The sequence below is a fragment of the Thamnophis elegans genome, chromosome Z, assembly GCF_009769535.1.
Source record: "Thamnophis elegans isolate rThaEle1 chromosome Z, rThaEle1.pri, whole genome shotgun sequence".
NCBI lineage: Eukaryota > Metazoa > Chordata > Lepidosauria > Squamata > Colubridae > Thamnophis > Thamnophis elegans.
In genome coordinates this window covers 70,604,961-70,618,488 of record NC_045558.1, presented here as the reverse complement: position 1 = coordinate 70,618,488, position 13,528 = coordinate 70,604,961, and the positions used below count along the sequence as shown (strand labels likewise).

The 13,528-nt window shown below is 40.7% G+C and overlaps 1 protein-coding gene across 1 annotated transcript in view; it reads left to right on the top strand.

Annotated features, from left to right (window-relative positions):
- The window catches only part of AMPH (amphiphysin), a 214,538-nt gene that overhangs the window by 188,304 nt on the left and 12,706 nt on the right, over nucleotides 1-13,528 (top strand). Inside the window, exons 14-15 of the mRNA XM_032235874.1 lie at nucleotides 7,721-7,744; nucleotides 9,996-10,028. Of these exons, the coding sequence (XP_032091765.1) occupies nucleotides 7,721-7,744; nucleotides 9,996-10,028 (57 nt within the window). The remainder of the gene's footprint in view (nucleotides 1-7,720; nucleotides 7,745-9,995; nucleotides 10,029-13,528) is intronic.

The following is a 13,528-nucleotide window of genomic DNA, read 5'->3' as shown; positions in this document are numbered from 1 at the left end:
CAAAATTTTCCTAACTCTGTTGGTGTACACTTGCCTGATAATAGTTTTTACTTCTCCATGCTTGATGTTATCCAACTGCAGAATGACTAAGTATTTGTAGGCTTCATTTTCATTGCATTTAATTAGTTGGCCATTGGGCATTTCAATTCCCTCACATGCAGTGATTTTGCCCCTTTTTATGGATACAGTGGCGCATTTTTCCATGCCAAACTGCATGCCAACTTGAATTATCGGTGCTGAATACTCGGACTGTGTTTGTCAATGATTGGATTTCTATTTCTGACTTTCCATAGAGTTTCAAATCATCCATATATAGTAAATGCAAAAAATTTTCAGCTTCTTTGGCTGTTTGGTAGCCTAATTTCATTTTTTTTAAGATTACTGATAGTGGGATCATTGCGATGATAAAGAGAAGACGTGAAAGTGAATCACCCTGGAAAATTCCTCACTTGATATTAACCATAACGTAGATCTCATTCCCTTCTGCCAACTCAGTTCTCCATTGTTTCATCGCCTTTTCAGTAAAGGATGTAATATTTTTGCTAATGGCAGTTGTTTCTAAGAATTTTATGATCCAACTATGTGGCAGTGAGTCAAATGCCTTTTTGTAATCAATCCAGACCATATTCAAGTTCGTTTTTCCAGTTGTCAACCATTCATCAATTTGGCCCTTTTGTAAAATTTCATTCAGTTGCTGGCCAATATTGCATGTAAATGGTCAGATATTTGAGCCAGAAAACATGTAATTGGTCCTTTCCAGGTGATGTCCAATTCTTTACCTTTTTTACTCAATTTTTGACTATCTCAGTTGTTATTTCTAATACTTGCATTTGTTTGTTGCCAATGCTTTTCTCAAAGTCATGTATCCACTTTGCTTCCTTATTGTAGTCCTTTGGATTTTCCCACAATTCTTTCCAGAATTCAACTGTGGCCTGCTTTTCTGGTTTTTCACTTTTGATGTCACCATTCACATTAAGACTTTGATAAAAACAGCTGTTGGTCTGATCGAAATTGCTGATTTTGTTTATATTGGATGATTCATGCCTCATATCTTTCAATTTTTCTAGCTGTTGCTGTTATCCACTGTTTTACAATCTCTACAGCTTCATTGATGTTCAACTGTGGCCTAAAATAATAATAATTATTATTATACAATTGTATCACAGCAGCCAGTTATTTCACCGGATTTGGCATTGGTTACTAGTTGGGCCCCACCCAGGGGCCTAGGAAGTTGTAACGTATTTTTGTAATATGCGTGCAGATCCAAGCACTGCGGCTTTTTGCATTTGACTGATGGTGATTTTGTCAATTTTTAACTGTTTTAAATGTAATTCCAGTGCTTTTGGAATAGCACCCAGTGTGCCAATTACCACTGGAATTATTATTATTATATTATAACAATTATTATTATTATTATTATTATTATTATTATTATTATTATTATCCTTTTTGTATAATCCAAAGGGATTGCTAATCTTCCTTATATGGGTACCATTCAATATTCATATCCAATTATACTCACCATAACACTACACACTGTATACATTAGTAACATTATAAATTATTTATTTAAACTATATCTATTGTCAATACATTTCACTAAGTTTAACTAGTTTTAAATTATATTCTTCCATCTATCAACCTGTATCTTTCCAATAGCAAAACAGTCTCATATCTTCTGCCATTTATGATGCCAGTCCTCTAATCATCTCCTTGATCTACTTTGTATGGACTCCTCTTATTTATTTATTTGTTTATTTTTTATTTATTTATTTATTCAATTTGTATGCCGCCCACTCTCAAAGAGACTCAACTCCTTGCTTATAACATCTCTCATCTTGATGCCCTCTTTCTGTTTCCTTAGTCAGCTTATCTTTGATTGTCAGCAGTGTTATCAATGCTTTGCTAATAGAATTTCTCTCTTTAAATCCATAATGTTTTTTGTTTTTTCTTCTTCTGTATCTTGCCATCTGGGGTAGATTTCCTCTCCATTTAATTCCTCTTTCAGTATTCCATTCTTTCTATTTTCAGAGACAAACCAATCACCATAAATATCAGCAGATTTAATTTCCACTTCAATTTTTTGAGTTTTAATCACTACATTTTGCATTTGATAGTCATCATATTTTGCTGTTATATGCTCTAAGTCTTCCAGCTTCTTCTGTATCCTCTCATATGTATTTGCTAATTTCTGTATAAATGGAAGGATACAGAAAGAGAAAGTGTTTTCAGCTGGTAAGGAACTTTTATTGTTTTAAAAAGAGACTGCCTATAAAAAATTAAAATAAATTTAAATTGGAGAACAGAAGAATCAAGCGGTGGAATTAAATTTGGAATGGTTTTGGACAGTGGTTATCTTACTTTTAAAATGCTATCTTCATGGATGGAATTTATGCAAGCCTTTTAAAACAAATGGATTAAGTTTTCTTCTATTTTTTCTTTTATTATTCTCTGTAACCTATGGTCTAAAAATTTCCTCTTTCATTACTGTGGGTGTTCTTCTAATCCATTCAAAAATTGGACTCTTTTTTCTAACTTGAAATACAAAAAAGATACAAAAGAAATAAGGAAATCTGCAATAATACTCGGAGGTTGGGAGGTTTGTGTATTGGAGTTTGTGTATTGGAAATGGAACACTTTTTTTCTTCACTTATTGTTTTGGCTTGGCACTACAAGGTCTCACTGCTTGGTTATAGAGAGTGATAAGAAGGGAAGCATACAGATGTCCCTTTGAAGTATATCTTTAACCAGAGAAAAGTGAAAACAAACTTTTTTGTGAATCTATGTTTAATTTTATTAACCTTTCAAGCTAGAGTAGGTGTGTTTATTAGCTAGAGAGAATGGCACAATTTCAAAAACAAACAAAAATTTTAAGCTTGCAAAAGACGAACTATTCTTGACTACATAATTTGTGGTGTGCGGAACATTAATTTACAGAGGAGGTTACTTGCCAAGTCTAACCTCACTCTACCAATTGCCTTGGACAAGGCCAGGGCATCAGAATCGGCCGTCAAGTCCACAGAGACACTGCAGCATCAAAACACTCTGCAAGATGTGTGAAAGAATACATGCATTCACCGTGAGGCTGCAGAGGCCAAGAGCTCTGAAGGCGAAGAAGATGACAGCTGCCGCATGCGCAGTAGCTGTGCCAAGCCGGCGTGCAAATTCGAACAATGATTCCCGCCTTGTGCTAACTGCAGAGGAGACCACCCCCAATCGGCTTGCCATTTCTGCGATGCTACCTGCCAACGCTGCGAGCGAAAAGGGCACATCGCCAAGATGTGCAGAAGCGAGCACCCCACGTCGACCTGGCAACCAAGAAGCCTAGCTAACTGCCAGCAGAGGCCCAACCAAGGGGCATGGCAGAAGCCACCACAGCGTTCACAGGGTGACGCCAGAGTCACCTACCACACCTCAATCGGCCAAGTCCGCACTACGCAGCCAAAAAAGCTGAAGGTCACAGTCCTCATCAAGGGCTCTCCATGTGAGATGGAGATCGACACGGGGTCATCACTGACCATCATGCCATGGTCTACACTCAAACGGGCTATCCCTAGCCTGAAGAAGCAGCATCTATGAGCCCCTGACATCTGCCTCCATGATTACTAGAGGAAATGAGTCCACATCGTGGGCCAGGGCACCTTCCGGGTGCAATTCAAGAAATACAGTTGCGAACTCCCAGTGACTGTGGTGAGCGGCGACCTGCAGAGCCTCCTGGGGTTTGACTGGTTCGAAGCCCTGGACCTAGAAGTGACCGATATCAATGCCTTGAAAGACAAAAGTGCTGAAACGATTTTTAAGGAGTTTTAGGATGTCTTCAGCACTGGTCTGTGTAAGTATTTGGGGACTCCAATCTCCTTTAATTTGGACCCCCATAGCCCTCATAAGGCTAAAGCCCAGGAGAGTACCTTTTGCTCTCCACCCCAAAATAGATCTAGAAATTGACAAGCTTGTAGGCCAGGGAATCCTAGAGCTGATTTATCACGCACGCTGGGAGACCCCTATAATGACACCTGTCAAATCTGATGGGTCTGTCAGCATCTGTGTGGACTACAAATGCACAATCAATAAAGCGTTACAACAAAGCGCTTATCTGTACCAATTGTACAGCACCTATTACATTCATTAGGACCGGGCAAAGTAGTGGCTAAATTGAACATGGCGCAGGCATACCAACAATTGCCTGTAGATGGTGCTACGGCGGAGGCCCAAACCATTGTGATGCACAGAGATACATTCAAATAACACTGCCTGCAATTTGATGTTAGTATTGCCCCTGGCATCATGAAATGGCTTTTGTAGGGGATTCCAGGAGTTGCCCCCTATTTCGATGACATCTTGGTATTGGCTGTAAATGAGGCACAATTATTCAAACATGTACGAACTGTTTTGGCTTGAATTAGAGACAAAAGCCTCCTTCTCAAGAAAGAAAAATGCTAAATTAACGTGCCAAGGGTTGAATTCCTAGGGTACCTAATCGACGACTCTGGGATTCACCCGATCTCAAAAAAAAATTAAAGCAATCCAGGATGCCCCTACACCTCACAATCAAATGAAGCTACAGGCATTCCTCAGGCTCCTTAATTTCTACAGCATATTAAACAGAAAGCCACCATTGCTGAGCCCTTACATCATCTCCTGGCTAAGAATGCAAAGTGGTCCTGGGGCAGAGCCGAAGCCACCACATTTGCCGTGGTAAAAAGACCTCTCGGCAGACACTTTCCTGGTGCAGTACAGCCAGACCCTGCCACTGGTGTTCATCTGCGATACTTCACTGTTTGGCATCGGAGTCATCCTCAGCCACTGCATGCCCAATGGAACTGAGGCTCCAATAGCCTTTTACTTTAGGACCTTGTCCACTGCTGAGCAGAACTACAGCCAGCTGGACTGTGAGGCTTTGGTTGCAGTGACCAGAGTAAAAAGGTTCCATGAGTACTTATATGGCTGTGATTTCAAACTCATTTCGGACCACAAACCGCTACTGGGCTTACTGGCTGGGGACTGGCCTACCCTTGTGTCATCACCGTGGATGACCAAATGGACCATCTTCCTTGCTGCCTACTCCTACCGTCTCATCCACCAACCAGGCTCCACTTTGGGGCATGTCGACGCCTTGAGCTGCTGCCCGCTGCCAGAACTTCTTGCTGACCCTACCCCCGAGACACCAGTCCTTCTCATTGACTGCCTAGAGACTGGTCCTGTCTCATCCAGTGACGTTGCCTGTTATCTGTTGTAAATGGCTGTTTGCTGTGGGGGGACCGGGTCATTGTTCCACCCAAATTGCACATTGCAGTATTAGAGGCTTTACACATAGGGCAGACTGGAATTGTCAGGATGAAGTCTTTGGCTAGGAGTTACGTGTGGTGGCCTAACATGGACAGGGAGATCGAAGAATGGGTGGCTACCTGCACACCATGCCAGGAGTCCAGACTAGCTCACCCAGAGGCTGCCACTAAGGAGTGGGAGCGACCTCAAGCACCGTGGTCTAGGGTGCACATTGATTTTGCTGGGCCAGTTCATGGCCAGACGTTCCTCGTAGTTGTGGACGCCTACTCAAAATGGCTAGAGGTAGTCCTGATGACCTCCACTATGGCAGAAGCGGTCAGCAAGGCACTACAGAGACTTTTCTCCACACAAGGCCCGCCTGATGTCTTGGTTTCTGACAATGTGCCCCAATTCACGGCCATGCAATTCGAGACCTTCTTAGCAGCTCAGGGAATCAGACATGCCCTAGTCGCGCCATTCCATCTGGCCTCCAATGGTCAGGTGGAGAGAATGATGAGATCTGAAAAAGAGGCCCTCTCTAGGATGGGCCCGGGAGATTGGCAAACACGAGTTGACCATTACCTGTTAATCCAACATATCACACCCAGTGCCACTACAGGGAGAAGCCCCTCCGAGCATTTCATGGGTCGCCGGTTAAGGTCCCACTTAGACCGGCTACACTCAGACTATTCTGTTGCATCGCCCCCTGACTCCACAAGAAAAATTCAGAACTTTAGCGTAGGGATTCAGTTTACGCCCACAACTATGCCGGGGGAACTCTGTGGATTCCTGCCACAGTGATAGGCATCACCAGGCCTCGCTCTTAGCTTGTAGAGCTTGAGGATGGTCGGAATTGGAGAAGGCATGTTGACCAACTCCGTGGCCACCTCTCCAACTCCACTCTTAGACAACCAAAAGTAACTCCTGCATGAGTTAGCCAAAGCTCTACCCAAAGGGAGAAATACGCCACTCCTTCCACAGGCAGGTCAAGCCCAAGGGCACTGGGGAACTTATCTGGTTGTGTTGCAGGCCCGCAGTGAGCTCTGAGCGAACTAGCTCTAGAAGCTCCAGCCGCGGCCTGTGAAAGATTCCAGGAGCTTCCACAAAGCAGAGTTGCGGAGCAAACAGGTCCATCCAACCTGCTCAAAGAACACCCTCTGACTGAACTGTGCAGGTCAGGCAGAGCTACCCAAAAGCTCTCCTACCTGCGTGACTATGTGACCAGTAGGATTGTTCCATCTAAGAGGGGAGGAGTGTTACATACGAGCTTCAACTATAGTGGTTTCCACCAAGGTCCTCTGTTCCAGTGGGAACAGAGGTTTAATCTCATTGGCTGAAGGGTCTGACAGCTCCCTATAAAAGGGCTGCTGTCAAACTCAACCTATGCTGGATTGTTCTCACTTGTTGCATTTAATAAAGAGCTGTTGTTACCGTTAGCCTGTGTGTGGCTATCCATTACCTGATCTAACACTCTATATCATAAATTTGTAAATGAACATTAAACGAATATAATTCAAAAGCACATAATGTTATTGGATAATTGGTTTTTTTTTGTTTTAGTTCACTGAGTAGTTTCTATCCAGTGAAAATCATTTTTATCTGCATTCAGACTAACCATGAAACAAAAGCTTGAAACATTTTGATTACTCTCAGTTACGCCACATACCCGACCCCTCCCATTTCCCATCTTCAAATCTAGAAGCACTTTAACGTTATTTTACTGGTTGAAGAGAGCAAGACTGGTGCTCATTATCCCTCCGTTTAACATGGACTATGCCCTGGCTTGGATGCTCCTTTGTCTCAATCTGTAATACCTTCTTGGTGTTCTTTGAACCTATTTGTTTCCTTAATTTCCAGCTAAGTATCATTTTCAGTGTAAAAGGGAGTAGGGTTTGCTGTGTTTATATACTGTCAATGATGGTGGGGGTATTGTTTTCTGCTTCATAATTCTTTGTTTAGTCTGTTTTCTGCTTGATTGTTTGATTAGTTTCATAGTTTCTTAATTAAGATATTGTATCCTCCTTGATTGTTTGTCTGGTGTTAATCCAGAGTTAATCCTTTTATCGGGTAATTGATTGCTGGTAAGAGGTGTTCTGGTCTTTTTGTTTCCTTTGTAGCTTTCTTTCTCTTTTGAATGGTTTGTAAATGTTGTTTATTTCTATATGCCTATTGATGACTGATTTCTTTGAGTTGCCAAGCTTCTAGGAATTTCTGAGCATTTTTGGATTTGGATTGATCTAGGGTGCTCACAGTTTCCCAGCTGAAACTATGGTTAAGTCTGTTCATCTGTTGTGAAATTAAGGCATTTTCATTGTGTCTTCTGATTGCTAGTTGGTGTTCATAAAGGAACCCTTGAGTTTTTAGGTTTATTTGACATGTTTCTTTTCAGTAACATGGTGAAATATCCTCTCCATTTTCTCTGATTTTTTCTTTTTAATATTTTCTTTCCTCACAGAGCAATAATGAGGTGGGGCAGCCGGTAAGTAGTTGCCTTCTTCAAATGTAGATTTCCCTTACAGATATTGTAAATTGTATTAATTCCTTAATTGTTTCAGTTGATTTTGAGTTCTGTATTTTCTCTCCCTAACCTTTATCATGCTCATCTTGTTTTTTTCTTTACTTTCTTACCTATTTAAAGCCTGACTCTCCAAAAAGTCATTCCCTATGTAACCTGGTCATGGAGGAAAATCCAGACAGTGGGTCAACAGAAGATTTTAGCAAGCCCCAAACTAATTTAGGTTCACTCAATGTGAGCCTAGATGCAGATTCCCTCAAGAAGACAGCCAGTGTGGGCCAGGAAAGAACTGCTGGTGGTCCTATGCCTTTTCTTCAGGCAGAGGAAAGCTCAGCAGAATCATCTGATATGCTAGCTACTCCTACTTTGCCTGCTGTAGGCAAGCATGAGGATGGCACATCATGGACAGCTTATGCAAATGAACGTGAAACCACTTTTCTAAGACCCTGCCTGGACATTAGTCATAGCGGAGATGATGGCACTGATCTGGTGGAGAACAACCAGCTTTTAGTGAGTGAAACTTTGGCTGAGAAGTCTTCAGTGAAAACTGACAGTTTTTCTGGTGGAGAGCCATTTAGTGTGGAAATGACAAAAGAAGCAAATCCGGGCTTAGAAGACTCTTTCTGGACAAATACAGATCCATGTGAAAAGGTAGACACCAGAGGTCCTAAGCTCAAGGAGTCCTTCAATGAAATTGAATGTCTTAAGGTCTTAGAACATCCCAATAATGAAGCTGTAAAAAAGACTGAGGTAGAAATTAGACAAGTTTTAGAATGTACAAATTGGCAACGAGAAACAATTACTGATAGTTGTCCCCCAAAATGTGATGTAGACTTTAATAAAGCTAATATGTTTAAGGAGACAGTTGGGAGAGATTTCAAGAACATAAGCAGCTCTACAGCTCTAGAACATAATAGACTTGAAATGCAGAATGCTTTATGTTCCCTGTGTCAGGATCCTGAAGAAACATGTGAGGGTAAGGGGGGCATAAAATGCACACAGGAAAGTGATATGGCAAATATTATAGGAACTGTTAATCTCCAAGTCAAAGACATTTTTTCTTCAGAGTTTGGAAATCTTGGGTATGATTTTGAAGCAAAAGAGGCAGAAGAGATTTGCAAAAAATATGAAGACTGTGGCCTCAATATCTCTCAAGAGAGTAAAGATATTGAATATAGAGCTACTTGTATATTCCTTGACAAGAATATGACTGTGCAGCATGGGCTTGAGAATCCAACTAATGCCTATTTCAGTAGTTCTAAGTTAGAGAATATGGAAGGTGAACTGGCAGATAGGGAAATGTTTTGTGTGCCTGAAGAACCTAACATTAGTTTACCTCAAGTATTGGAGACAGAACCTTGGGATGACAGCTGGAATCCTACATTTAGTTCTGATTCCTGGGGGTTTTCTAGCCAGCCAATTAGCTATGATTCCTGTCCCTTTCCTCCCACACAAGGCTCTCTAGATGGAAACTTGGACAACCTATGGCCAGGTTTTATGCAAGATTTAGGAGAATTAAACAATAGCTGGGGAACTTCATGTGTAATGACGAGTCAGCAGAATCAGGAAGCATCTTTACAAGGATCAACTGGGGAAGAGTCAAACATTAGCACCTGTGGATCAAACAACATAAGTAGGCCATTGATTCTGTTCCAAATGGGAAACTCTGGAAAGGCTAGTATTGAAAACTTCACTAGCCCCAAAGAAAATGAGACCATCAGCTCAGATTTATCTGAAGATGAAATTGCTAACCGGAGATATGGATTGTTATATCAAGAAACTGAGGCTGATAAAGAAGAGGTACCTACCCTATTATATAGCATAGTTTAGAAAAGAGAGATTACCTAGGTGATATTTATCTTTAAATAAAATATGAATTTTATGAATAGTCCTCCTTATCTTTCCTTTGCTAATCTATGTAGTCATGTGTTCATGGCACAATTCAACTATATAATTATGCTAGGTTGACCACAAAAAGGTTGACTATTGAATATGCCATCTTATTTTGTACCACATCTTATTTTAGAATTTTGCTTTTAGATAGTTTATGTTGCTGGCATCTCTTCCAATTATCAAAGTGTATCACTGTGTTTTCTTTTTATTTTTTATTTTATTGTCATTATTTCCCTTCACTTTAAAAGGTGTATATGTTTGGGCCATATACAAATAAGATTTTGATATTAAAATCTGTCTTCTAATTTCTAATTTGGCCTAGGCATCAAGCAATGCTTTTAATGGATTTGCACAGGTAAGGAATAACTTTATATTATTTATAAATCTATTTAGTTAAAATATTTTATAGCCATTCTTCTGGGAGCTCACAACAACAATAAAATCGTAGATCCATTAAAAAAAATGAAACAAAAACTTAGCACCTCAGTCATTGCCTTTGGATGTTTCAACAATCTACCCAAGGCATCCTTACTTTATCCCAGAGTAAAAAGTCAGGTCTTGATGACCTCCAAGAAGATTAAAAGGGTTGATGCCTGCTGGATCACTGGAAAGGAGGTGCACTATAAAGTAGGGGGAAGCCATGGTAAAGCACCTTTCTGAAGTCCTCTTAGATAGCAACATTTCAGGGAACAGACTTGGAGCATGCTTATCCTATTTTATCCGGCAGATATTGTCAGAGAGTAAAGCCATCTCACAATCAGTCTGTTCCTATGCCATGTAGGGCTATAAACATGATACCAGGTTTTTAATTTTACCTAGAACAAAATTGACAGCCAGTGCCACTTGGGCAACACATGGGCAAATCTTGAAGCTTCCAGCACTATGTGCTTCCATGTTCTGGATTAGTTGCAGCTCTTGGGCTGCCCTCATCAAGGGCAGCCCAATGTAAATGTTTTGAAGTAACACAAAAAGGAAATTACTTAAGTATAAGTAACAGTAAGTAAGGCTTCCCAGTCCATGAAAGGATACAGTTTGCACTCAAGATGAATCTATGCAAAGCCTTTTCCAGTCATGGCTGCCAACTGCTTATTGATCAGGACCCATGCATGCAGGAGGACCCTCAAATTGCACGCAAGGTCAGTCCATGAAAGTGTTACCCCATCAGAATAAAACATGAATATCACCAAACCCTGAGAGGAAACTACCCCAAAGACATTCTATCTTTTCAGGGTTGAGTTGATGTTAGTTTCTCCCTATCCAGACCCACACAGATTCCAAGCACTTGGTCAGCACTGTGGTAGAATCCTATGCCCTACCAGGAATGGAGATATGTATCCTATGTCATCAAGTGACTTCATTCAGTAATTTCATGTAAATGTTAAAAAAGAGAGGTGAAAGACCCGAGACAACCCACAGTGCAAGGTCTAAGGATTTGATCTCTCCCCCATAATACTGACTGGAACCAGCTTAGAGAAAGGAAAATACTGCAAACAGTGCCTCCCTAATTCCAGAAACTGGGATCTAAAGATGATGGAGTTGTAGGCCAACTTCATCAGAAAGCTGTGGGTTATCAACTCCACAATATAATGGCAAATTCAATGCATATCCAGATGTCAGTATGTCATTAGTTTAGAAGTGTACAGACTTTGGATCTAAAGTAGACTCCCTTACTGCAACTGTTTGAAGCTCATTAAGGCTATGCCTTTTCCTGTACTTACACAAGTCTCAAAAAAATCATCTGGGTTAAAAGACAATAGAGCAGCCTTCATGCCACTGTCTTAAATATCTATTGCTCTGAGTCTGCATGGCTACCATGCTGATCCGGGAAAAGGTACCATTCTTTAAGGAAATGTCATTTAGGATCATTGCAAATGCTCATATCAAATCCAAATATCTGATATGGTTGAATTTTTTAAAACTTTGCTTTAAATTTGTTTCCATAAAAACATTGGAAATACATATATTTAATGCAGTGATGGCAAACCTATGACACGCGTGTCAGTGCTGACACGCGTAGCCATTTGGGGTGACACGCACAGGATTTCATGCGATTCATCCTCGGCTCCTGCACGGCCGCCGAGGATGAAAGAATCTGTGCTGGAGGAACGGGGGGGCGGGACGTGTGATCTCCCCTGCCCACACTCACTTACTGTATCGCCGCCGCCCCTTTCTGAGCGCAGGGGCTGCTGGTAAGGCGTGCGTGCCGTGCGCATACACGTCATCAGCGCGGAGAGGGAGGACCCGCAGGAGAGGAGCGCGGGAACAGTGCGCGCCTCTCTCCAGTCAGGCCGGCACAGAGAGTCTACTCCTGGGACTGTCGGTTACGACCGCACCACACTTATCTCAGTTCACGGCAGGGCTGTGGAGTCTGCTGCTTCCAGCTCCACGTCCTCATCAACATGCCGCTCCGGCCCGCCCCCGCTATGAATATTCATATTCTTCGCCCTCGCGTCACTAGGAATATTCATAGCAGGGGCGGGCTGGAGCGGCATGTTGATGAGGACGTGGAGCTGGAAGCAGCCGACTCCACAGCCCTGGTTCACGGCACCCCAAACAAGTTCAATAATATCAAGGGCAACATACGAAATTGACTGATGAACAAAGAAGTTACTAAGCAGGTATGTTAAATAATTTGTTTTTGGTTTATTAAATACAATTATATATTGCAATTATACATTTTTGTAGTTTAAACTATAAATTGCACAAAATTATGTTTTTGTCGAAGTGACACACAACGTGAGTTATGCTCGATTTTTTGCCGATTTTTGACACACCATGCCAAAAAGGTTGCCCATCACTGATTTAATGTGTTCCACCATTTTAACACTACTGTTTTTTGTTAAGTTAATGTGAATTAGTTGGCTATCACAGTCAAGCTGAAAGTTGTTGTGGAGTTTGGCGTCTTGTTAAACAAAGGTTTGGCCATCTTGTTGCTTTTTAAGCTGTGTATTACATCTTTAAATTTAATGCTGTAAATAAATAATGTATAGTATATCAAATTGTGCAAACCAGGCAGCTGCTATTGTGCATAACATTATTCATAAAATGTACAAAAACTGCAATACTTAGCCTAGGATCATATGCAGACTCTACAATAATTATGACATGATCATAATTGAGCCTGGAATTACAGTTATAACATGCCAATCATTAAATGAGTGACCACATGACCATGCATGTTTGTACAACTTTTTTTTAGCAGTCATTAAATGAGCATGGTAGTCATGAATTGAACATGGCAGTCATAAGGTAAATGTTCCTGTTGTTAAACGAACATAATTGTTAACAAAATATAGTGTCTGCAATGGGATTTTTTTTTGCTGGAAACCTTTTTTGATAGAAACACTAGTTTCCATAAAAATAAATGAAAATTGTGGTCACATGATTGCAGGATATGGCAAATGGCCATAAATTCAGGCCAGGCGCTCAAAATATGATCATGTGATCATAGCAAAAGTTGGTCATTGGATGTTCGAATCTGGATCGTAAGTAGTCCTGTGGAGATCTATTGTAACCTTAGATAGTCACTGAGTGATAAATCATAAGACAAGGACTACCTGTACTGAAATCAATGACATGTGAAATCCAGTTTTACATTTAATAGATTCCTTATAAATGAAAAAGCAACTCAAAGTACTACCCAAAAATGTTAATATAAAAATACTTTAATAATGAATGACATTGAATCAAATCTGCTGTTTAACAAGAAAATATAACAGAAAAGTTTTAATGTCCACCAACAAGCTTTATAGTAATAATTCAGAGTGCCTCATTTCATTACAATGTCAGTTTGTTTCTAAAAGGAATGTTTTTGCAAATCTCAGTCCTTAGATTCTTAAATGCTTAACTCACTAA